This window comes from Trichomycterus rosablanca, chromosome 4 (assembly GCF_030014385.1).
Source record: "Trichomycterus rosablanca isolate fTriRos1 chromosome 4, fTriRos1.hap1, whole genome shotgun sequence".
Lineage (NCBI taxonomy): Eukaryota > Metazoa > Chordata > Actinopteri > Siluriformes > Trichomycteridae > Trichomycterus > Trichomycterus rosablanca.
In genome coordinates, this window is record NC_085991.1 from 26,893,093 (window position 1) to 26,917,031 (window position 23,939).

General features: G+C 41.0%; 1 protein-coding gene and 1 long non-coding RNA gene across 3 annotated transcripts in view; one reads left to right on the forward strand and one right to left on the reverse strand.

Annotated features, from left to right (window-relative positions):
• Positions 1-213: 213 nt before the first annotated feature.
• kirrel1a (kirre like nephrin family adhesion molecule 1a) overlaps positions 214-23,939 on the reverse strand; it is a 49,126-nt gene continuing 25,400 nt past the window's right edge. The window contains exons 2-15 of one of the 2 annotated variants that reach the window (XM_062993143.1): positions 19,841-19,990; positions 16,763-16,912; positions 16,463-16,620; positions 15,371-15,521; positions 14,357-14,462; positions 13,899-14,047; positions 13,568-13,695; positions 12,198-12,324; positions 11,847-11,947; positions 6,311-6,527; positions 5,038-5,145; positions 4,650-4,777; positions 2,962-3,042; positions 214-881 (exon numbers count right to left, since the gene is read on the reverse strand). In XM_062993143.1, the coding sequence (XP_062849213.1) occupies positions 276-881; positions 2,962-3,042; positions 4,650-4,777; positions 5,038-5,145; positions 6,311-6,527; positions 11,847-11,947; positions 12,198-12,324; positions 13,568-13,695; positions 13,899-14,047; positions 14,357-14,462; positions 15,371-15,521; positions 16,463-16,620; positions 16,763-16,912; positions 19,841-19,990 (2,360 nt within the window). In that variant the 3' untranslated portion in view covers positions 214-275. Of the gene's footprint in view, positions 882-2,961; positions 3,079-4,649; positions 4,778-5,037; positions 5,146-6,310; positions 6,528-11,846; positions 11,948-12,197; positions 12,325-13,567; positions 13,696-13,898; positions 14,048-14,356; positions 14,463-15,370; positions 15,522-16,462; positions 16,621-16,762; positions 16,913-19,840; positions 19,991-23,939 lie in introns of both variants that reach the window. The other variant, XM_062993142.1, reaches the window with a different exon arrangement.
• LOC134311512 (uncharacterized) lies at positions 4,715-23,939 on the forward strand. Its single transcript, XR_010011440.1, has 3 exons — positions 4,715-4,792; positions 5,060-5,136; positions 23,592-23,939. It is a non-coding gene; the product is annotated as an uncharacterized LOC134311512 (long non-coding RNA).

The following is a 23,939-nucleotide window of genomic DNA, read 5'->3' on the forward strand; positions in this document are numbered from 1 at the left end:
GAAGCTCTTTGATAATTCATTAATGCAAGTCTTTCATCTTGATTGTAACTTTCGCTGTCAGCTTTTTGAGCTGAGAATTATGCAAAGAAAGAAAGAAAGAAAGAGAATCCACTTGCCTTGTGTTCTTCCTCCTACTCTTTCTCATATCTTGGCTTCGATTCTGTCTGATGTTTCTGCTACTCACCCTGTTTATCTTTACAACTCTGTGTGTTTGTGTGTGCTTGTGGCCAAGTGTGTGCAGAAGTGAGGAAGAGAAGCATGACATGGCGTTACGTTCACACGTGCGTCTGCATCCTCTGCGTATGTCGGTGGGAATAGTCGGAATGCTGAGAGGTGTAAGAGAAGCGCGTGGAGCTGCCGTATTTTCCTAATCCGCTGTCGGGGGTTGCAGCAGCGCTTCCGACACCTACGCCCGGCCCCACGCTGAACAACTCGTACGCCGCGCCACTTTCTAATGGAGCCAGGCTTGGTGGAGCAAATCCCATACGATAAGTGGGGTAGTGCGTTGGGTAGCTGTAGTTGTCATACGCTAACTGAGGTGTTGAGTCTAGGAGACTGCAGTCGGCCGAAAAATCGCCTGTCTGAGGCCCGGAGCTGGGTGGAGGTTGCTGAGACTGAGTCGGCCGGTTGAAGGTGTTGAACTGGGCGTAGCTGAGTCTGGAAGGAGGCCTAGGGTCGTAGCAGCCGGCTCTCGAGCCAGGGCCCAAGCTGCTTGGCGTTGCAGGACCCACTGTAGCTCCAGCACCTGAGCCAGCACTAACAGATGCAGGGCCCCCTGGTGTGCTGGAGGTCCGATAGTCAGAGTAGTGCATGGAGCGGGAGGCAGGGCGGCCCTCATCGTGGGTGGACGCTCTGACGTTGTAATAGCCATTTGTTGGGTCCTGTCATGAAAAGGGAATATTCAGTTTGTAAAATATATACACCGATCAGGCATAACATTATGACCACCTCCTTGTTTTTACACACACTGTCCATTTTATCAGCTCCACTTACCATATAGAAGCACTTTGTAGTTCTACAATTACTGACTGTAGTCCATCTGTTTCTTTACATACTTTGTTAGCCCTCTTTCATGCTGTCCTTCAATGGTCAGGACCAAGGACGGATTAAGGATAGTCTGGGCCCCTGGGCAATCCTTCAGATCTGAAGGATATGCTGCAGCGAGTGAGTTAGCCTTTAAAGTGAGCTCACTGTTGGACATATTGTCAGGCATGAAAAGAACATCAAATAGCTCAGTTAAGTGTGTGTATGCATTCAAACTGCTTGAAATTGCTTGTCTTAAATTTAAATAATTGCAAAATTGCAAAATTAATTTGTGTCTCTGCGCTTAAGAGAAATTGAACATAATAATTTTGAAACAATACAAATTCAGAAACATTAAGTAAGGGCCTGAATCGCATATTTGCAACAAAACGTCTGTTATGAAATATGGTAGCTTGCCTGGCAATTTGTAGGTCACTAGAAAGTCAAGGAGCCATGGTAAACGACTTCTATGGAAGTCAAGGGCCCCATAGCAGGGGCCCTCGTGATCAAGGGCCCTCTAATGGTATGCCCTGCTCTTCTCTAGGGCCCCCTGGTAGGGGCTCTCATAACCAGGGCCCTCTAAAAATATGCCCACCTCTTTCCTAGGACCCCTAATATCCAGAAGTCGAAGTCAGAGCAGTGCCACAACGCCTCATCCATTTTCATAAGGGGCCCAAAAGCATGGCTAGGGCCCAAAAGCATGGCTAGGGCCCAAAAGCATGGCTAGGGGCCCCAAAAGCATGGCTAGGGCCCCCAAGAGGCCCTGGGGTCAAAGTCCTTAATAGTCAGAGGATCCTTAAAATGGAGGGCCCTCGGAAATAAAAAATATATTGTATCATAAATGTTGATAGGCATCGCAAAATGTTTTGGGCCAGGGCCCCCCCGGGGCCCCCTGACCTCAAGGGCCCCTGGGCGCTGGCCCCACTGGCCCGGTCAGTAATCCACCCAAATTCAATAATTTCCTTCGGGATAAATAAAGTATCTATCTATCTATCTATGGTCAGGACCCCCACAGGACCACTACAGAGTAGGTATTACTTGGGTGGTGGGTCATTCTCAGCACTGCAGTGACACTGACATGGTGGTGGTGTGTTAGTGTGTGTTGTGCTGGTATGAGTGGATGAGACACAGCAATGCTGATGGAGTTTTTGAACACCTCACTGTCACTGCTGGACTGAAAATAATCCACCAATCAAAAATATCCAGCCAACAGTGCTCAATGGGCAGCATCCTGTTACCACTGATGAAGGTCTAGAAGATGACCAACTCAAACAGCAGCAATAGATGAGCGATCGTCTCTGACTTTACATCTACAAGGTGGACCAACTAGGTAGGAGTGTCTAATAGAGTGGACTGCGAGTGGACACGGTATTTAAAAACTCCAGCAGCGCTGCTGTGTCTGATCCACTCATGCCAGCACAACACACACTAACACACCACCACCATGTCAGTGTCACTGCAGTGCTGACAATCATCCACCACCTAAATAATACCTGCTCTGTGGTGGTCCTGTGGGGGTCCTAACCATTGAAGAACAGGGTGAAAGCAGGCTAAAAAGGTATGTAGAGAAACAGATGGACTACAGTCAGTAATTGTAGAACTACAAAGTGCTTTTATATGGTAAGTGGAGCTGATAAAATGGACAGTGAGTGTAGAAACAAGGAGGTGGTTTTAATGTTATGGCTGATCGGTGTATGTATGGTAAATATTAACACAGGCTTTAAATATTAGAAAGTAAGTATTAGAAAAGGTTTGCATGGTTTTCTGCATGAATTACTCAAAATTAGGTCTGTTTTTTATTTCATTTACGTATAATTATACAAACACCTGCATTATAGTTCTTGTTTCTTTGCTTAGTTAGTTCCAGCACAACTGATAATCATTAAGAGAACAATGAAATGATAATTTGTGCAACATTGATCTTTTTTTTTTTTTTACCTTGATCTCATAGTCCTGCCGTGTGTCCAGCGTGTCACTGCGAAGCTCCTGCTTGGGGTCAATGATGTCATCTTTAAAGGGCTGAGAGGAGGGAGAGAGGGTCACAGAGGGCAAAAACTAAACAATAAATGACAAACCAACCAAGAGGGGGAGTGAAGCAACACAAGAGGGAGAGAAAACCAATAGGTTAAGAAAGGGAGGACAAAGATAAAACGGGTAAAGAGGGAGGTTAAGAAAGAAGAGAAGATTTAATTTAGTTTAAGTAACACTGGCTGAAATGCAGGGAGTACATTTTTTGTCCAAGATCAGTTTAGTTGTCAGGCAGGGTAGCTTGGTAATGGTCAAAAATAATTATTTAGATATTAAACTAATTGCTAGGTGTCACTATAGCAACTTGATTTACCGGTACACTGGTTTTGTGATAATGTAATTATTTTTCAATAGCTATAGCAAACTAAAATATATTGTATGTAGATATTTAATGCTGCGCTTTGGCCGTTTTGCCTACTTGAGCCATACACAACCTGTAACTGGACATGACTAGATTGATTGGTCATTTTTATGTTTGCCAAAGCTATTAGAATACAAAACATTTAAACATAAACTTAAATCTTTTTAACTATTAACCTTTTCATGTTAGGGGTCCAAACATTTACTGATTTAAGAATGCAACCTTGTGTTGGAAGCATGTTTTACAACTTGCTGCCATTTTATTCTGGTAAAATCCCAGCATTTTTAAAATATCACATTATACACCAATCAGCCATAACACTAAAACCACCTCCTTGTTTTTACACTTACTGTCCATTTTATTAACTCCACTTACCATATATAAGCACTTTGTAGTTCTACAATTACTGACTGTAGTCCATCTATTTCTCTACATGCTTTGTTAGCCCCCTTTCATGCTGTCCTTCAATGGTCAGGACCCCCACAGGACCACTACAGAGCAGGTATTATTTGGGTAGTGGATCATTCTCAGCACTGCAGTGACACTGACATGGTGGTGGTGTGTTAGTGTGTGTTGTGCTGGTATGAGTGGATTAGACACAGCAATGCTGATGGAGTTTTTAAACACCTCACTGTCACTGCTGGACTGAGAATAGTCCATCAACCAAAAATATCCAGCCAAAAGCGCCCCGTGGGCAGCATCCTGTTACCACTGATGAAGGTCTAGAAGATGACCAACTCAAACAGCAGCAATAGATGAGCGATCATCTCTGACTTTACATCTACAAAGTGGACCAACTAGGTAGGAGTGTCTAATAGAGTGGACTGTGAGTGGACACGGTATTTAAAAACTCCAGCAGCGCTGCTGTGTCTGATCCACTCATATCAGCACAACACACACTAACACACCACCACCATGTCAGTGTCACTGCAGTGCTGAGAATCATCCACCACCTAAATAATACCTGCTCTGTGGTGGTCCTGTGGGGGTCCTGACCATTGAAGAACAGGGTGAAAGCAGTCTAAAAAAGTATGTAGAGAAACAGATGGACTACAGTCAGTAATTGTAGAACTACAAAGTGCTTCTATATGGTAAGTGGAGCTGATAAAATGGACAGTGAGTGTAGAAACAAGGAGGTGGTCATAATGTTATGCCTGATAGTTGTATATAGCAGAAAAAAGATAGTCTAGGTAAAATACAGTTGTTGTTATTTTGATTGCATTATATTATTACTCACAGAGTACATGGCCTTGACCATGCGGCTTGCTGTGGAGACACTGGCGGTGTCTTCCTCTAAGCTGTGGGTTTCTTTATTTATCGTCTCCACCTTAATGTCTGGTTTTCCAAGTGTCACTCCACGACGACCTAAAAGACAGAAAGGTAACCAAATTCATATGTTTTAAATAGTCTATAAACTGTTTGTATTACACTGTGACTCATAATAGCTTCACTTTGCTAATGTGACATATTGTCCAAATACCTAAAGTACTAATTGATTTATCTGGTTTGTGATTGTAAATTGTTGATGAAGTGCATGACCTTGTTTAGATTTTAATACAAGCTTTACCACACGGTATATGAAGTATCTAATAAATATTACAGTGTGTGTGTGTGTGCTTTCTTACTTCCTTTGCGCTGACGATACAGAAACAGGATCAGTGCCAACAAAAAGAGCAACAGAAGAATACAACAGCCGACAGTGCCAACAGCAATGATACCAACTGGTACGATTTCTGTGTGACAGAGAAAAAAGTTCAGGTTAAGATATGTGAAAATCACCTCCCTTTTTTTAATTGTCTGAATTTGGATAAACTTAATGTTGCTAACTTTTTTTTAACCTCTACCAGTTAGCTCTGTGGTTAAGGTACAGGACTAGTAATTAGAAGGTTGCCGGTTCAAGCCCTACCACCAACAGTTACCACTGTCCGGCCCCTGAGCAAGGCCCTTAACCCTCATAATTGTATGTTGCTTTGGATAAAAGCCTGTGCTAAATGTCACAAATTTAGAAGGTCCCCAGGTGGGGCGGTCCGGGTCTTTTCTGTGTGGAGTTTGCATGTTCTCCCCGTGTCTGCGTGGGTTTACTCCGGGTGCTCTGGTTTCCTCCCACAGTCCGAAGACATGCAAGTGAGGTGAATTGGAGATACTAAATTATCCATGACTGTGTTGGATATAACCTTGTGAACTGATGAACCTTGTGTGATGAGTAACTAGCGTTCCTGTCATGAATGTAACCAAAAGTGTAAAACATGACGTTAAAATCAAAAAACAAAAACAAAACAAAAAACAAATGCATGACACCCTCACTAGCACTTTCTCTGACACATGTGAAACCACCAGCTGCATATTTACACCGACCCACACGTGCATGTGCTCTCTTTATATTCGTCTTTTGCCTAACCTAATGCCTTAACCAGACATCCCAATCAACCCTTCCTCCCTCAGACACTTCCACTCAAATCTTTGGGTCTCATAGTGGTGGGCTATATAGACTACTGCACATTGCCTTCATCTCTTTTGTACCGTAAAGTAATAAAGACAGACTTTATTTGATGTCAGAGATGCCTGAAGTTCTTTGGATGTTCTTATAGGAATGTTTTTTTAATAAGCTATCACAGATCACTTGGTAAAATTTAGCCAATTCCAGCCACTCTTGGTAGGCACAGCAAATTATTACATTAGCCCTCATTGCTGAGATCCGAGTTTAAATCTCAGAGGTGCTATTGGCTGGCCGGGTGTCTACACAGACATGGTTGGCTTTGTCTAAGGGGGGAGGGACGAAGCCATACTATGGGTTGGTGTCCTGTCCAGGGTATTTCTTTGTTTCCTGGTAAAACCTAGTTCTATGCATGTTCGTCTGCATGTCTTTGGACACAGCATGTGTATAACCAATGTCCTTACCAGTCTCCTCCAGAGAGATAATCATGGTGCCCGGACCAAAGGTGTTCCAGGCGGTGCAGTTGTAGGTGGACTGGAAATCAGACTCCATGACATTGTTGATGGTGAGTGTGGACAATACTGCTCCTCCATCGGGTGATGGCTTACTCTGCTCCACTGTGTAGCGTTCTGGTAGAATCCCCTTCTCTTTATCCCACACATTCTCTTTCCATGCCCACACCTAAAACAAACACACACACACACACACACACACAGTGTCAGAAACAAGGTTGTTTACTTTTACCTTCTATACAGATATAACTTCTAATACTGCATTGATGAGTATCCTGGGCAGACATTGTTTACACAGCATACTCTAGTAATGTTCTGGCTGAGTCTCAGACCACATTTTATGTGCTAGAGTGTCTACAATTGCCAGTACACTAAGCAGACAAACAGTTTTGGACATTAGGGTGTAGTTTTTTAGCTCTACCTTTAGATGGCTTTCAGGAGTTTGGTCCCATACTAGACTTTCCCACCCACCTTTAAGCTGCCACCCAAAATCTTAATTAGTCTGGACCCACAAGTCACTGTCATTTATTTAGTATCTGAATTTCATGGACAGTGGTAGCCTAGTGGGTAGAGCTTTCAGTTAGCAGAAGAAGGCACTATGACTCCAGCTTTGTAACAAGCTATGATATGCAGCAAAAGAATTTCAGTGTACTGTACATATACACCGATCAGGCATAACATTATGACTACCTCCTTGTTTCTACACTGTCCATTTTATCAGCTCCACTTACCATATAGAAGCACTTTGTAGTTCTACAATTACTGACTGTAGTCCGTCTATTTCACTACATACTTTTTTAGCCTGCTTTCTCCCTTTTCTTCAATGGTCAGGACTCTCCCAGGACCACTACAGAGCAGGTATTATTTGGGTGGTGGGTCATTCTCAGCACTGCAGTGACACTGACATGGTGGTGGTGTGTTAGTGTGTGTTGTGCTGGTATGAGTGGATAAGACACAGCAGCGCTGCTGGAGTTTTTAAACACCTCACTGTCACTGCTGGACTGAGAATAGTCCACCAACCAAAAATATCCAGCCAACAGTGCCCCATGGGCAACGTCCTGTGACCACTGATGAAGTTCTAGAAGATGACCAACTCAAACAGCAGCAATAGATGAGCGATCGTCTCTGACTTTACATCTACAAGGTGGACCAACTACGTAGGATTGTCTAATAGAGTGGACACAGTATTTAAAAACTCCAGCAGCACTGCTGTGTCTGATCCACTCATAGATTCGAACCCTAATAGATTCGAAACCTGGATCACAGCGGTAGTGGGGTAGCATAATTTATGGGCAGCGGTAGCTCAGAGGTACCCTGGATCACAGCGGTAGTGGGGTAGCATAATTTATGGGCAGCGGTAGCTCAGAGGTTAAGGTACTGGACTTGTAATCAAAAGGTTGCTGGTTCAAGCTCCACCACCACCAAGTTGCCACTGTTGGGCCCTTAAGCATCATGGTTCAACCCACAATCACTTGCACTGTAATAAGCCACAACTGTAAGTTGCATTGATTAAAGGTGTCTGCTAAATGCCATAAATGGAAATGTACCGCTGTGCTGGCACTCTAATTACCTTGATAAAACTAATAGAAAAATTATTTTGGTATGACTAAATGTAGCTATTGACTTTAAAGGGTTAAAAATCCACTAAGAAGTGCTTTATTATTCATGCTAAACTATGAGCATATTTAAAATATGTATAACTTTACATGTTCACTATAATACTCCATTTAATCTACTAACTGAAAGAACACAGGAGCCCTGCATTCAGCGAATAAATGCCCTGTTCCCATCTTTCATATTTCATAAATCTCCCTGTGAAGCTGCATTAGTGCTTTAGCTACCGGTCATTTCACATTACAGTCAAACCAGCTCTAAATGTGGTTCGTGCTGAGCTATGCCAATTCGGTCAGCTGCAGTAAAGGACACACGTTTGGTTGGCTGGTTGAGGTCTTGTTTCACTTATTATTTATGCGAGGTAATGTTGACCTTTTCAACTTGATTTTTTTTAATTATCTATTTTTCCCACTTTTTCCCCCCAACTTTTATCCCCATTCTAATCGTGTCCAATTACCCTGATTGTGTCCTCTATACTGATTCGACCCTTTTGCCGCTGATTAAGGACGCCACTCAACTGACTTGCGCCCCCTCCGGCACGCAATCAGTACAGCCTGCATTTTTCACCTGCACGAGCCGAGTTCATACACCGAGAGACACTGCGCACGGAGGGTCACACCCCCCTCAATGTTATTCCTCAGCCCTGTGCAGGCGCCGTCAGTCAACCAGCAGGGGCCGCAGTTGTACCAGTTATGAGGACCTATGCGCCGACTCTACCCCTAAGCCCCTGAACAACAGCCAAACGTTGTTCATACTGCCGCCCAACCCAGTCGGAAAGGTAGAGCTGAGTTTCGATACGATGCATCTAGAAACTCAACTCTGGTGCGCTAGCGTACTTTACCTCTGCGCCACCTGAGCGGCCATATTCATGCAATTTTAAATTTGATGCCTAGGTCAGTTCATGGACTGTCATGTTATTTTCTGCTAAGGGTAAATAAAGACTGCAAGAGCAATGTCTAGAGAGCCAAGTTTACAGTTGCAGGCAAATTTCACAGAGGTGAGTGAGCCCCTTCTTAAATCAGGTGCTTAGCAGGTGCCCAGCAAAACTTTTTGTGTGTTGTAAGCTGTCAGGTAAGGTCTGATAGTGCACCAAACCTCTGTTACTCTCCTGCATTGAAATTAGTGCCACAGCTGATCTAGTCTGTGCTGTACAAGGTCTGGGGAATCAGGGTTCCATTTTCCCCTACTGCATCTGAGATGTTTTGTATGTTCTCCATTCGCCTGTATTGTTTTCTCCAAGTACTTAAATTTTCTTATCTGCCTGAAATATGCAGAAGATAGATATGGTACTCTTAGTTACTCTGTTTCTAGTGAGTGAATTCTCACTTTCAGCCTAATAGGATTAACTGATTAGTGTAAATGAATGAATGAATGTGTAAAATTATTGTTGATATAGTATATTGTGAGCACCTTAATGACTGGCTAAAGCTCTGTAATAAGCAAAAGTCATTAAGCACAGGAGAAAACAATTTGTCTGCAGCAGCTTGACAAAATATTAATTTCATTTTCTTCAGCTGCTTTATAGTGGCGGCTCAGGTTCCACCTGGAAACACTGGGCGCAAGGCAGGAATATCCTGGACAGGTGCAAATCTATCTTACGGCTTAAGCCATACCCCGTCCTTCCAGACTTAACCAACATGTCTGTGTAGAGGTCTGGACGGCAGATAGCACAGCTGAGATTCTAACCTGGGTGTCACTGGTGGTGGGCTTGTGTAATAGGCTCTCCTGAGTGCCACTGATAAAATATAACAATGTAAATTGTAAATGGCTTCATCCAACCCACAAAATACCCAACTATTATATAGTATATTCCTTATTGTGCATTTAAAATGCTTACTGTATCATTTATTTAGAAGGTTTTATAATATTTAGGACACAGACTTCTAAAACCATGTACCCTGGTAATGCACACAAACAAATCACACTTACCTTCATAATGCAAATTTGATCATGCATTTAAAACACATTTTGCTTATTGATCTTGCTCCTCCTGGCTTTTCCGCTTGTGCTAATTAGTCAGTCACAGTGCACAGTGTGAGACCTTTATCTCTAATTAATTGTGCATTGTGCAGTACCCTATGATCCCTAAAAGTCTTATCGCAAGTATCACACAATGATTTTGAGATATACAAGATATACAGTGGGGCCAAAAAGTATTTAGTCAGCCACTGATTGTGCAAGTTCTCCTACTTAGAAAGATGAGAGAGGTCTGTAATTTTCATCATAGGTACACTTCAACTATGAGAGACAAAATGAGAAAAAAAAAATCCAGGAAATCACATTGTAGGATTTTTAAAGAATTTATTTGTAAATTATGGTGGAAAATAAGTATTTGGTCAATAACAAAAGTTCAACTCAATACTTTGTAACATAACCTTTGTTGGCAATGACAGAGGTCAAACGTTTCCTGTAAGTCTTCACCAGGTTTGCACACACTGTAGCTGGTATTTTGGCCCATTCCTCCATGCAGATCTCCTCTAGAGCAGTGATGTTTTGGGGCTGTCACTGGGCAACACGGACTCCACAAATTTTCTATGGGGTTGAGGTCTGGAGACTGGCTAGGCCACTCCAGGACCTTGAAATGCTTTTTACGGAGCCACTCCTTCGTTGCCTGAGCGGTGTGTTTGGGATCATTGTCATGCTGGAAGACCCAGCCACGTTCCATCTTCAATGCTCTCACTGATGGAAGGAGGTTTTGGCTTAAAATCTCACGATACATGGCCCCGTTCATTCTTCCCTTAACACGGATCAGTCGTCCTGTCCCCTTTGCAGAAAAACAGCCCCAAAGCATGATGTTTCCACCCCCATGCTTCACAGTAGGTATGGTGTTCTTGGGATGTTCTTCTTCCTCCAAACATGACGAGTTGAGTTTTTACCAAAAAGTTCCATTTTGGTTTCATCTGACCACATGATATTCTCCCAATCCTCTTCTGGATCATCCATAAGCTCTCTGGCAAACTTCAGACGGGCCTGGACATGTACTGGCTTAAGCAGGGGGACACGCCTGGCACTGCAGGATTTGAGTCCCTCTCGGCGTAGTGTGTTACTGATGGTAGCCTTTGTTACTTTGGTCCCAGCTCTCTGCAGGTCATTCATCAGGTCCCTCCGTGTAGTTCTGGGATTTTTGCTCACCGTTCTCATGATCATTTTGACCCCACGGGATGAGATCTTGACCCCAAGGGAGATTATCAATGGTCTTGTATGTCTTCCATTTTCTTACAATTGCTCCCACAGTTGATTTATTCACACCAACCTGCTTGACTATTGTAGATTCACTCTTCCCAGCCTGGTGCAGGTCTACAATTTTCTTCCTGGTGTCCTTCGACAGCTCTTTGGCCTTGGCCATGGTTGAGTTTGGAGTCTGACTGTTTGAGGCTGTGGACAGGTGTCTTTTATACAGATAACGAGGTCAAACAGGTGCCATTAATACAGGTAACGAGTGGAGGACAGAAGAGCTTCTTAAAGAATAAGTTACAGGTCTGTGAGAGCCAGAAATCTTGCTTGTTTGTTATTGACCAAATACTTATTTTCCACCATAATTTACAAATAAATTCTTTAAAAATCCTACAATGTGATTTCCTGGATTTTTTTTCTCATTTTGTCTCTCATAGTTGAAGTGTACCTATGATGAAAATTACAGACCTCTCTCATCTTTCTAAGTAGGAGAACTTGCACAATCAGTGGCTGACTAAATACTTTTTGACCCCACTGTATAAGTACTGTAGTGTGCACTGGGCCATAAGTACATGTTTTTTTATTTACTAAGCAACGCTTAGACCGTTTTTGTTTTAAAAGCTATACAATGCAAAAAAATGTAAATGATAACCACACCAGGGGCTTCCTAGAAGCTGAAAGGAATCATTTAGAAACTTACAATCTTGTCTGGTGGGGGAGTGCTGGCGATGTAACACTTTAACTCGGCCCTCTCTCCTCGGACTGCGTACTGGACTGGCTCACTGGAGATAATGGGTGGACCTGCGCACAAGGATATTACATTATAAATGATAAATGAAACATTCACTTATATAGCTTTTAAACTGTATAATATCAGAATTATGAGCAAATGCTTACCAGCACTAAATACAAAAACCACAAGCTTTATCCAGCTTAATATTTGTAATTACATTGTTTTTATAAGGAGTGATCTATAATCTTATTACTTCTTGCTGTATAAAAGGCTTTATTCGTATATTTTTGTTCACAATTACACATTTTATCCACTGACCATTGACAGTAAGAGTGACTTCTGTCTCTCCCACGCCGATCCTGGGCACTATGGCTTTGCACACGTACTGGCCGGCATCTGCCTGGCTCACAGACTTCAAATGCAGCTGGTTATTGTTACTAAGAACCTGAAATAAGACAAAGGGATATATCTAAGAAAAACAAATTCTGCCACAGTTAAACAACTATGGTGTAGCACCTTCTAACCTCAACACCATGGATTGTAGGACTGAATTACTAAAAAAACAAACCAATGGGGGGGGGTGGGGGGGTGGGGGGGGGGGGATATACATGGAGAGATTTAAAGAGTCGATTATGTTTGTACCACACAGACAGAGAAAAAAATATATTTAAGATGTTGTTTTGGGATTAAAGTCATGAATTTAATAGTTTTGTATATTTATAAAGTCTTCATCATTTTCATGTTTTTAACATCTCTTTAAACTAGTCAGGGTCATGGTGGGTTCCGTTTTTCCCGCAGTTACACACCCCAGACAGGACGCCAATTTATCCCCTACCCTCAAACATAGCCAGTCATGTCTGGTCTGTATGTAGACGCCTGACTGCCAAATAGCGCTGCTGGGGATTCGAACCCTGGATCCCAGCAGTAGTGGGCTAGCTTAATTTACTGCTGTGCCACCCAAGCGCCTTATAAAAAATATAAAGGTAAAGGAAAATTGGTGGAAATTGGACAGAAGCTTTGCACATGCACCACAAATAACTGTCTTAGTAATGCTGAAAAATATGTCTGCTGTCTAAATAGTAATGTGTAAATACAGCCCAAAAATGTAAGAAGCACAGGTAAAAGGAAAACCAAAGTCGTAAAATAACCAAAGTCGTAAAATAACCAAAGTCGTAAAATAACCAAAGTTGTAAAATAAAGAAAAACAAACCAAGATAATAATTAAACAAAAAAGTCAGTTTCAAAAACAGTGTCAATGCCACTCATGTGGCGCAGCAGTAAAAACACACGCTGTTCACCAGAGCTGAGATTTCGAATACATTGTATCGGCCACATGAACAATGATTGGCCTGTTGTTCAGATAGGGGTGGGATTAAGCCGGCTGGGGACTCTCTCTCAGACTAGTGCAATTACGACCTCTGCTGGCTGGTAGGTGGCGACTGCATGGAGATGGGAAAGGAGTGCGGTAGAGGGTGTGGCTCTCCGTACACAGCGCTGTACTGCACTGCACAGGTGATAAGATGTTCAAATGCTGTGCACGTGTCGGAGGGGGTGTGGAGCAGCCTCGTCCTCCCCCAATCAGGAGCAGGGACCAGCATTAGTGAAAGGATGATTGACGGGTAGAAATTGGATGCGCTAAAGTGGAAGAAAAAGGGGGAAACGATTGGTGAGAAATGGAAATAGCTTACCATACTGGAACCCTTCTTAGTCCATGTGAGGGTAAGCGGAGGATTGCCTGCCCACTTGCAATTCAAAGTAACATCAGAATCAATGTCCACTGTCACTGGCTTTGGCTCTACTACCAGAATAGGACCAACTATGGAACAAAAAAGAGAAACGGCAAAATATATAGGTATATTTATATATAAATATGTTTATTTACATAAAATTGCCACAAATTAAAATATAGTATTTTATACATTTTATAGCTCTGTGTCCATGTTATGCTTTAATATGTACTTGGTTAGTGTATGTGTGGCTATATTAATTTGTTTTAACTATAAGAAAACTGTTCCTTACAGTGGACATCCACCAGTATGCTGACGTTGGTGCTTCCTATGACGTTGTACACTAGGCAGGAGACTGGCTCAGTAAAGAACGAGTGGTCAGCTTTAGTTACAAACACACTCTCTCTTGCACCCTGGATGACCACGCCGCCCTTGGCCCATCTGGCAGACGCAAAAGAGTGAAATAAATAAGTCAAACAATAGATAATACAGAAGAGGAAGGAAAGTGGGAATCTAAATAGTCGGTAAAAAAGTAGCTTTTTGTGTTTTGTTATGCAAATAAAAACAAATGTGATGCCATCTAACCGACTTTACTTTGTTTTTGCACATAAGTCAAAAAGTTTAGCTGTGGCTTGCAAAGCTCTAAACACAGTGAGGCTTCTACATCAGAACAAATATTTATCAGTAATAGTAATATTTCTCCAGCAGTAATTAAATACCAGTATACAGAAGAACAGTTGACACACATACTTGTAGGCAATAACTGGAGGGTTGGCAGAGGCCTGGCAGGTAAACGTCACTCTCTCTCCTTCCAGCACAGAGCGTGGCTCAATGGAAAGCACCACCACAGGACGATCTGTCCAGATCAGGTTCATAATATGAATATAATCAATTAGACACTTATTACTACATTTTTAATACCACAGAAAGCTGAGTTTATGGTTAATCCATGTACATATGGCTGCGTAGTGTTTGCACATATACCATACACATCAATACAAAGTGGGCAGTCCATATTGTGGCCAAAGCCCGGTGTTTTCCTGACCAGGATAAAGCAGTTAATCAAAATGAAATGAAAAAAGCTAAATATTTAACACTGTAATACTTTGATTTTTAATAGTAATGTTAACATAAATTCCTTATCATTTGACATGAAATGTGCTTAATACTGCATACTTATACTGTATACTGTATGCATTCAAATCCAGAACTATCTGCACTGCACCTAATGTGTTATTGTCCATTCCCAATTGTAGATGGGTACCTGTGAAGGTGAGGCTGTAACCATTCACCATGATAGCAGTAGCAACAACAGTATGATTGTTAGTTTGTCTCACCATGGTTGTTGTAATGCTCAAATTTGTTCAGTCTAGTTTAAGGTTTTATGGGTTTTTTTTTATAACACTGATTAAATAAAATCTGATGCAGTTAGGTTTTAAATATAATATTTAAGTTGTCTCACTTTAGTGGTGATTCTGTTTGACCAACCAATGGTCTGCACTGTTTCTCGCTCCACCTATTCAGGCTGCTTTGGTATGCTTGGTCCCAGGTTAAGATGGGTAACCAAATTTAGCTTTGGTACAGTAAGGGTCACTAGGCAGTGAAAACAAGCACTAAATATTGGTTTATGGATTTGAAAATGTTTCATACTATAGTGTACCATGCAGTGGAAATGGGGCATGAGATGCCATAAAAACTAAGGTAATGTTTAGTGCCACATAGCAAGGTTGTTTAAAGACAAAGCCTGAATGAGCGATGACTCACGATGCACGTTGAGGGTGACGGAAGTCCGTTTTCCTGTGGACACTGCCTGGTTGGAGGCCACGCATGTAAAGTTCTTCCCTGTGTCTGTGTCCAGAGGATTGACTGGCAGGTAGCTGCGTGTGGTGACACGCTTTCTGTCTGGTAGCAGATCCTAAAGAAAAAGCAAAGCACATAGAAATAAAGATTGTTTAAACCAGCCATACACTGCAGAAATGTTAGCCTGATTTTGTCTCACATGTTGAAAGTAAATATTCTGATAAAAGGAGCTAGATCGGAACAGACTGTTAGCACAAATAATATGACAGTTTAAGACAGTGAATACGTCAAGTTTAAACCTTACGCAGTCACTCCAAAATGATCATGGATGGGTTTTGTAGATACATAGACTTGATACGTTAAGCCTAGTTTACTGGAGACTTGGAGCACCACAATCTATTTCTTTAGCCCAACACTGTTGAGATATGGGTTCGAATCTCAGCAGTGCAATCGGCTGCCCAGGCATCTACACAGATATGATTGGCTATGTCTGAGAGGGGGGATGGCCACCCTTTCCAGGGTATTCCTGCCTGGCACCCAGTGTTTTCCAGTGAAACTGGGTATGCCACAACCCTGACCAGGATGAAAAAAAAAACACAATAGACTTTTTATTATTGCAGAATAAAATGCTTTACTGTCCAATAGTTGTTCTTAAATATTGGTGCAGTTTTTTCAGTTGAGCCTTTTTGTGTTTACATATTCTACCACTGTCCCCATTCATGAGAAGCCCTAATATTGTAATGATCATTTAAGTTTGATACAGTTTCCCTAACAAAGCTCTTTATTATTAAAAAGCCTGTTAATGTTTACAACCTAATTATTATTAGAAATAAAAGAACATAAAACAACTGATATAAAAATAGCACTGGCAGCAATCTAGCTTGTAAATGTCTAGACTAACTCCGCCAAATTATTTATTAAATTTGGTAACTTAGTTAAGTTTGTTAATAAGGGGGCATTTACTTTTTTATACAGTTAGTGTTTAATAATGACACACTCAGTCTAAAAATGATGAGTGATTAGAGGAAAGGTTTAAAGTGTGTGTGTGTATCTCACTGTCGTGCTGACTGCTCCTTCTATAGGCAGCCCGTCTTTCTGCCATTCTATAACAGCAGCAGGCTTGGCTCCGCGTGACACACAGCTAAGGTTGTGAGGAACTCCTGCAGTGAGAAGGATTTCAGGGCCACCCTCAATCACCGGCTCATCAGGGGGAACTGAAAAGCACACATGTACTAATGAAACCATGTTAGGAACACATAACTTGCAGCCTTCATAATACACACAAATGGCATTGTTAATAAGTAAGTTTTTTTTGTTCAAAACAACGTGTCATTTTTTTCCCTCATGCATACTTACTGTAAACTGTAAGTTTGGCTCTGCGAGAGCGCAGGGCAGCTTCTGTCGCCTGGCACTCGTAGAGAGAGTCATCAGAGAGTTCTGCCGATGTGATCTCTAGATTGTACTGCCCCACATTCACCTGCCGCAACACACGGTACCGTGGCCAGGCTGAAACACAGCGCACATACAACATAAGGCATTTCTACAGCAATGTTTAGCATTTTGCATAATATATGTTTGTATATGTATGCATTGATTTTGCAGACAATTAATATCCTAAATATCAAGACTATGAGTCTGGTTGAAAACCTAGTGAGATCTCTACAAAGACAGCATTTTACCTCATCCTACAAGCGCTCCCAAGAAGAAGCCTGTCTAAATTCTTAGATGCTTTAAAACGCTGCCTATCAAGATGCCTTATTCTGACTGATATTCTAAACAAATAACAAGGGAGCTCTGTGTGCTTCCTCACCTGTAAATGCAATCCCAGCTTTACGTACAGCTGAATGTTTCTCACAAAAATGTTTTAATATGCCAGACAGAAATGGCGCAGCAAGCGGAGATATTTTCAAATGCAAGTGATTTTCAAGTGTGTACAAGTGTAAATTATTTGCAATATTGGGTTTGTCAGTGACAATTTACAGTTGTTGGTACATGGAGGAAGATGTTAGTGGGTTGTGTTGCCTCACTCCATTGGTTTGAATGGCCTGAGGTTAACTCTGTTAGCTTAGTAACCTAACACTGTGGTGGTAGGCAGGGACACTGATGACATAATCACTGTCTTAATGGTGTGTCTAAATAATCTGCCTTCTAAAGTTTAATGTCAGTAAAAATCCTTTCTACTTGGCTGCCTAGGTAGGCAGTGGACAGCGAGGCAGCTTACTAGGTTTATTATATAGACTCTATCTGTCAAAATAAATAGTCTATAAGGCCATGGTGGCTAAGTGGGTAGCACTGTCGCCCCACAGCAAGAAGGTCCTGGGTTCAATCCCCAGGTGGGGCGGTCCGGGTCGTTTCTGTGTGGTGTTTGCATGTTCTCCCCGTGTCTGCGTGAGTTTCCTCTGGGTACTCCGGTTTCATCCCACAGTCCAAAGACATGCAAGTGAGATGAATTGGAGACACTAAATTGTCCATGACTGTGTTGGATATAACCTTGAGAAGCGATGAATCTTGTGTAATGAGTAACTACCGTTCCCGTCATCAATGTAACCAAAAGTGTAAAACATGACATTAAAATCGTAATAAACAAACTGTGGTGGTAGGTGGGAACAGCGAGGATATAAGTAGTCTAAGTAGTGTGTCTAAATAATCTGCCTTCTAAAGTTTAATGTCAGTTAAAAAATTTTCTGCTTAGCTCCCTAGGTAGGCAGTGGGCAGCGAGGCAGCTCACTAGGTTTTCATATAGACTCTGTTTGTCAAAATAAATAGTTTATAAGGCTATGGAGATACATTAAGGGTGGGACATTTTCAAAAATGTGGTTTCATAGTCCAATAATTTCTGTGTAGACATTCAGCCGGCTGATAGTACCACTGAGATTCAAACTTGGATCTTGGCGGTGGTGGGCTAGCATAATAAACTGCTGTGCCAAACAAATGCCTGGCATTAGAACTAAATATCTTTATTTTAGAACTATTTTTTTAAACTCAAACACATACAGTGGGAGCCAGAAGTGTTTTAGTTAAAATGGCTCTACTTAGCATTTTTCTCAAATTTAATACAATGTTTTTAATTACAAATCATATAATTAGCATAACAATTGAAGTAAAAGGTTACGTTTTCAAAAAAAGCTAATTAGTTTCAAATGTATTCATTTAAAAGGGCTTCAAATCACTGTTCATGTGCTTTAATAGAAAGGATAAGCAAAATCTGAACTTTTGTGTAAAGGTGTTTACATGTTCAAGTTCACAAATGTGCTAACCTGCTTTTCAGTAGTGGCAAAATATTGAAAAATTCTGAATTTCGTGTATTTTTATTAAACTTTTCAGTAAATTGGTTCGCTGATTATATGATTTGTAATGGAAAATGTCTCATAAAATGCAAAACAAGCGTTTTTATTAGTGGTGTTTAGCACAGTACAGCATGTTCAATATAAACATGCACACCCAGCCATTATGGGCTTCTATTACACATGACCACAAGGTGGCAGGATGGTTTGATCTCTAAATACTGTACAATAAATGAAAGACACGTTTAGCTGATATGGGAGAAATGACAGAAATTCCACTGTGGATTACATCATACTCTTAATTCTGAAGTGTGTGAACGCATCACGACAGTGCAGGTCTACAATATTTTATTATTTATGTGGATTGAATTATTGTATTTACTACAAGCTATTATTTGAACTGTGTGTGCAGGCAGGGCAAAAGGAATGTTTCACGTGATTTGGTTCAAATGCCATGGGACTGAATTCTGCAGCAATTGTGCAACAACACAGAGAAATAGGTCTAAAATATATCCAAATGTGAGGCCTAAACAGGTTACCAATTGGCTTATTTAAAAAAATATATATTTTCTTTATGCATTTTCTCCCCTTTTTCTCCCTTTTTAGCGCATCCAATTGCCCGATCATGCTTCCTCTCCACCAATGCCGATCCCTGCTCGGACTGAGGAGAACGAAGCTAACCCACGCTCCCTCCGACACGTGGGCAGCATGCCGTATGCATTTTATCACCTATACTTTGACAAGTGCAGTGCAGCTCAGCGTTGTGTACGGAGGGACACCCTAAGAGCACTCTTTTCTCATCTCTGTGCAGGCACCATCAATCAGCCAGCAGTGATCGTAATAGCACCAGTCATAGGAGAGAGATCCCATCCGGCTTAGTCCCGCCCATATCTGAACAACAGGCCAATCGTTGTTCTTGTGGCCGCTCAGCCTTAGATAGTAGGCAGAGCTGAGATTCGATACAATGTATTCGAGATCCAAGCTCTGGTTCCAGCGTGTGTTTTTACCGCTGCGCCACCTGAGCGGCCAAAAAAACATTGGCTTATTGACAGGACAAAATATAAAAGCAATTCATAAGAAAATCAAGGATACATACACAGAAGAAAGAGAGAATGAAACAGAAAGTGAATAAGAAAAATGTATGATTTACCCCGGAGATCCTCTCCAATGCCTAAAGCCAGTCCGTCCTTGGTCCACTGCACAATGCCTGTGTAGTTAAAAACTACGCAGGACATGACCACTCTTTGGCCCAGAATCACAGACTGATCTGTTGGCTCCTGAGAGAACCGGACCATCCACACTGCAACACAAAGCCACACATTAATTTACCATCACTACAGCCACAACTAAACTTAGTTCTATTCCATATTCATTCATTTAATGCATACAACAACAGACATGAGGTGATGAAGCAGCTTAACCGCGATCTTTATTCACAGTGCTATATAGTATCCTATATGTTCTTTAGCTCAGATTTATGAAGTAAGTAGCTTCATATTTCTACAACGCTTCTCTGCCCCTCATTTTACCACATAGATAGGCAATTTAACCAGCTCATATGTCCATAAATGACTGCCCACAACCAATAATGCATAGCACATTTGGATTACTTCCTGCATTTGAGTTAGGCCAAACTGCCTTCTTATTACCATCAAACCACATCTCACCTCACACACGTCTCGTACCAGTTATATCAGTCTGCTCTTAAGTGCATCTGATGCTTTTTCACCCACTTAATCGAACTGCAATGAACTACGGTTCAATTTAAACAAATCTCATTATGTGACCCCTTATAGATCATGTTCTTGTCTTATGAAATAATTAATGTCTAATAATGAAACATTTTTGATGTTTTAGAAAGCTGCAGTTTAACCCTAAACCTTCTGTGATAATGTTCTGTGTACAATCAAAGCAAAATGCTGGACTTTGTGGACCGCAGAGGTCCTATAACAATTAAAAACGAGTACATTTCATAACAAGAACATTATATTGTACCAGCAGTTAAACAATGCAGTGTGGAGTTTGCTGTGTCAGGAACAATGTTTTTTCCCAAGGATAACAGAATGTCATTTCTCAGAAGCCTATAAAAAAAAATTAATAAATGGAGTGGCTTGGTCCTGACTCCCAATATAGACGCCATGGCAAGACAGAAACTGAAACATGGTTGATAGTGATGTGAAAAAGGATTTCAGAAGATCTTTCAGTTACTTTTAAAATAAGTATATCACTACAAGTAAACACAAAATGCAGCTTTAAATGATTGTTCCATTTATTGAAGGTTTGTTCAAAACCTGCATTGCCAATGAGAAAAAGTAACTGCCCTCCTAAACCTAATAACTGGTTGTGCCACTTATGGCAGTAACAATTGCAAACAAACATTTGTGATTACTTCCACCGAGTCTTTTAAATCACTGTGAAGGAAATTTCTCCCTCTTTTCTTTGCAGAACTGTTTTAATTTGGTTACACTGTAGGGTTTGGGAGCATGAACTGTCCCTTTAATGTATTGTCACAGTATCTCAGTAGGACTTAAGTCTGGACTTTGACTCGGCCATTGCAAAAAACATGGACCATTCAGAGGTGGACTTAATTGTGTGCTTCGGATCATTGTCGGGTGGCACGGTGGCTAAGTGGGTACCACTGTCGCCTCACAGCAAGAAGGTCCTGGGTTCGATCCCCAGGTGGGGCAGTCCGGGTCCTTTCTGTGTGTGGTTTGCGTTTTCTCCCCGTGACTGCGTGGGTTTCCTCCAAGTGCTCCGGTTTCCTCCCACAGTTCAAAGACATGCAAGTGAGGTGAATTGGAGACATTAAATTGTCCATGACTGTGTTCAATATAACCTTGTGAACTGATGAATCTTGTGTAATGAGTAACTACCGTTCCTGCTATGAATGTAACCAAAAGTGTAAAACATGATGTCAAAATCCTAATAAACAAACAAACGAACGGATCATTGTCCTGCTGTATAACCCAACTGCGCTTGAGTTTTAGGTCACAAACTAACAAGCAGACTTATTCCTTCAGGATTTTCTGATAGAGAGCAGAATTCATGGTTCCATCAGCTATGACAAGTCATCCAGCCCCCAAGTAAATCAGCTCTAGACCATCACATGATATTTTTTATTGTGGAATGCAGTGTTTGCTTTACAGCAGATGTTACGGGACCCATGTATTACAAAATGTTTCACCTTTGACTCATCAGTCAACCAAATATTATTCCAAAAGCCTTGGGGATCATCTAAATGTTGAGACTTTGTGTCCTTTTAGTGAGCAGTGGTTTGCATCTTGCAATTCTCCCATGAATGCCATTTTGACTTTGACCCTAAATAAGGCAAGTGAGCCATGCAGTTATTTCTATGTTTGTCTGGGTTCTTTGGTCACCTCCTGGATTAATTGTCAATACATCCATGGTGAAATTTATCTGGGCTGATCACTTCTGGGAAGGTTCACCACTGTTCCAAGTTTTATTTGTTTGTGGATGAGGGCTCCTAGCGTGGTTTGCTGGAGTCCCAGAACCTTGGCGATGACATTGTAACCTTTTCCAGACCGGTAGATTTTAATGCCATCTGTATTTGAATCTCAAATGTGGCATCCCTGAATGTGGCATCATGTGCTGCTTTTTGAGACCTTCTAGCCTGCTTTACATTGCAGAAGGTGTATTCAAGTGATGTTTAGATTCGAAAGGTCTGGCAGCATTTATTGATTTAGTAGCTGAAAGGCAATAAATTTTTATATAGGGCTAGATAGGACAGAACAGCATTTTCTCTTTAATAAATAAAATTATTAATTAAAAAAGAAAAAATGTGTTTTGTTTAATATTAAAAGCGATTGGATAATACGAGAGATCAAAGTCAGGACAGTAGCTTAGTGGTTACAGTACTGGACTAGTAATCAGAAGGTTGCCGGTTCAAGCCCCACCACTGCCTGGTTGCTGCTGTTGGGCCCTTGGGCAAGACCCTTAACTCTCAATTGCTTAGACTGTGTACTGTCACAACTGTAAGTCACTTTGGATAAAAAAGCATCTGCTGTAAATGTACATTTTTAGGGCAAGCCATAGTCTAGTGGTTAAGATACTGGACTAGTAATCAAAAGGTCGCTGGTTCAAGCCTCACCACTGCCAGGTTGATGCTGTTGGGCCCTTGAGCAAGGCCCTTAACCCTCAATTGCTCAGACTGTATACTGTAACTGTAATGTAAGTCGCTTTGGAAAAAGGCATCTGCTAAATGCCAAAAATGTATAATGTATAATGCATAAAGTGTTTCAAATACATACAAATAGAAGAAATTTGGAAAAGGCAAATAGTTTTAATTTCATTGTTTTAAATTAAAGAAACTATTTAATTGCAGTCATTGCTGCTAAAGCCGGTGCAAAATGTTTCATGATCTGAAATTATTTACAGTAATAAATGTTGCAATAACAGATTAAATAAAAATGAAGCAATTACTGTAAAATATACATGATACACAGTGAGAATCAACCAGTAACACATTTTACATTAATATCTTAATAATCTCAGTTAATTTGTGTTTGGCACTAAAGAAAAGGTGTGATCCAAAAGAAACTAGACACACAATAGCAGTGTCCCTAACAAAACAACGTGTAAAATAAAGCTAATTAAGAAACCAACTGTGATTTGTGTGAATTCAATAAAGAGTTTTGTGCTTCGCAGGTTGGATCAGACAAATGTCTGCAACCCACGAATGCCACATGACCTGATTTAATAGAATTTAGTCTGTGTTCTTTGGGTGTAAGAATTATAAATACATTAAATACAAACTCTGAAGGTTAAAAACTGAGTCATATCTGTAAGCAGTGGACAGAGAATATAACTGAGTGTATAACTGAGTACTGGGATAAGAATGTGTACCTTAATACTAAATTCCATCTACATTTCTTTACCCACAGAACATGATATCCACATGGGTTCCTTCCTCTCTGCAAGACATTCGAGAAACCATGAAACTTCAGCCTGAACTTAAAGCATCAACAATGAGAGCTTTTATTCTAACCCTGTGTTGTGTATCTTTAATTGGCTCGAAATCAAGAATGTAGTCAGTGAAGTGCTCAGATTTTCCTCTTCCATATTTTTCCCTCAGTGTTCAAGCCGTTCTTAACATCTCATCTATCCTGACTCCCCATTATTTCTTTATTCTTTCTTTCTTTTCTTTTAATAACAATTATTTACTATTGTCTCTGCATATACATGGCTTTAAAAATATATCTAACACTTAATAAATATTGTTCTGTTCTTTA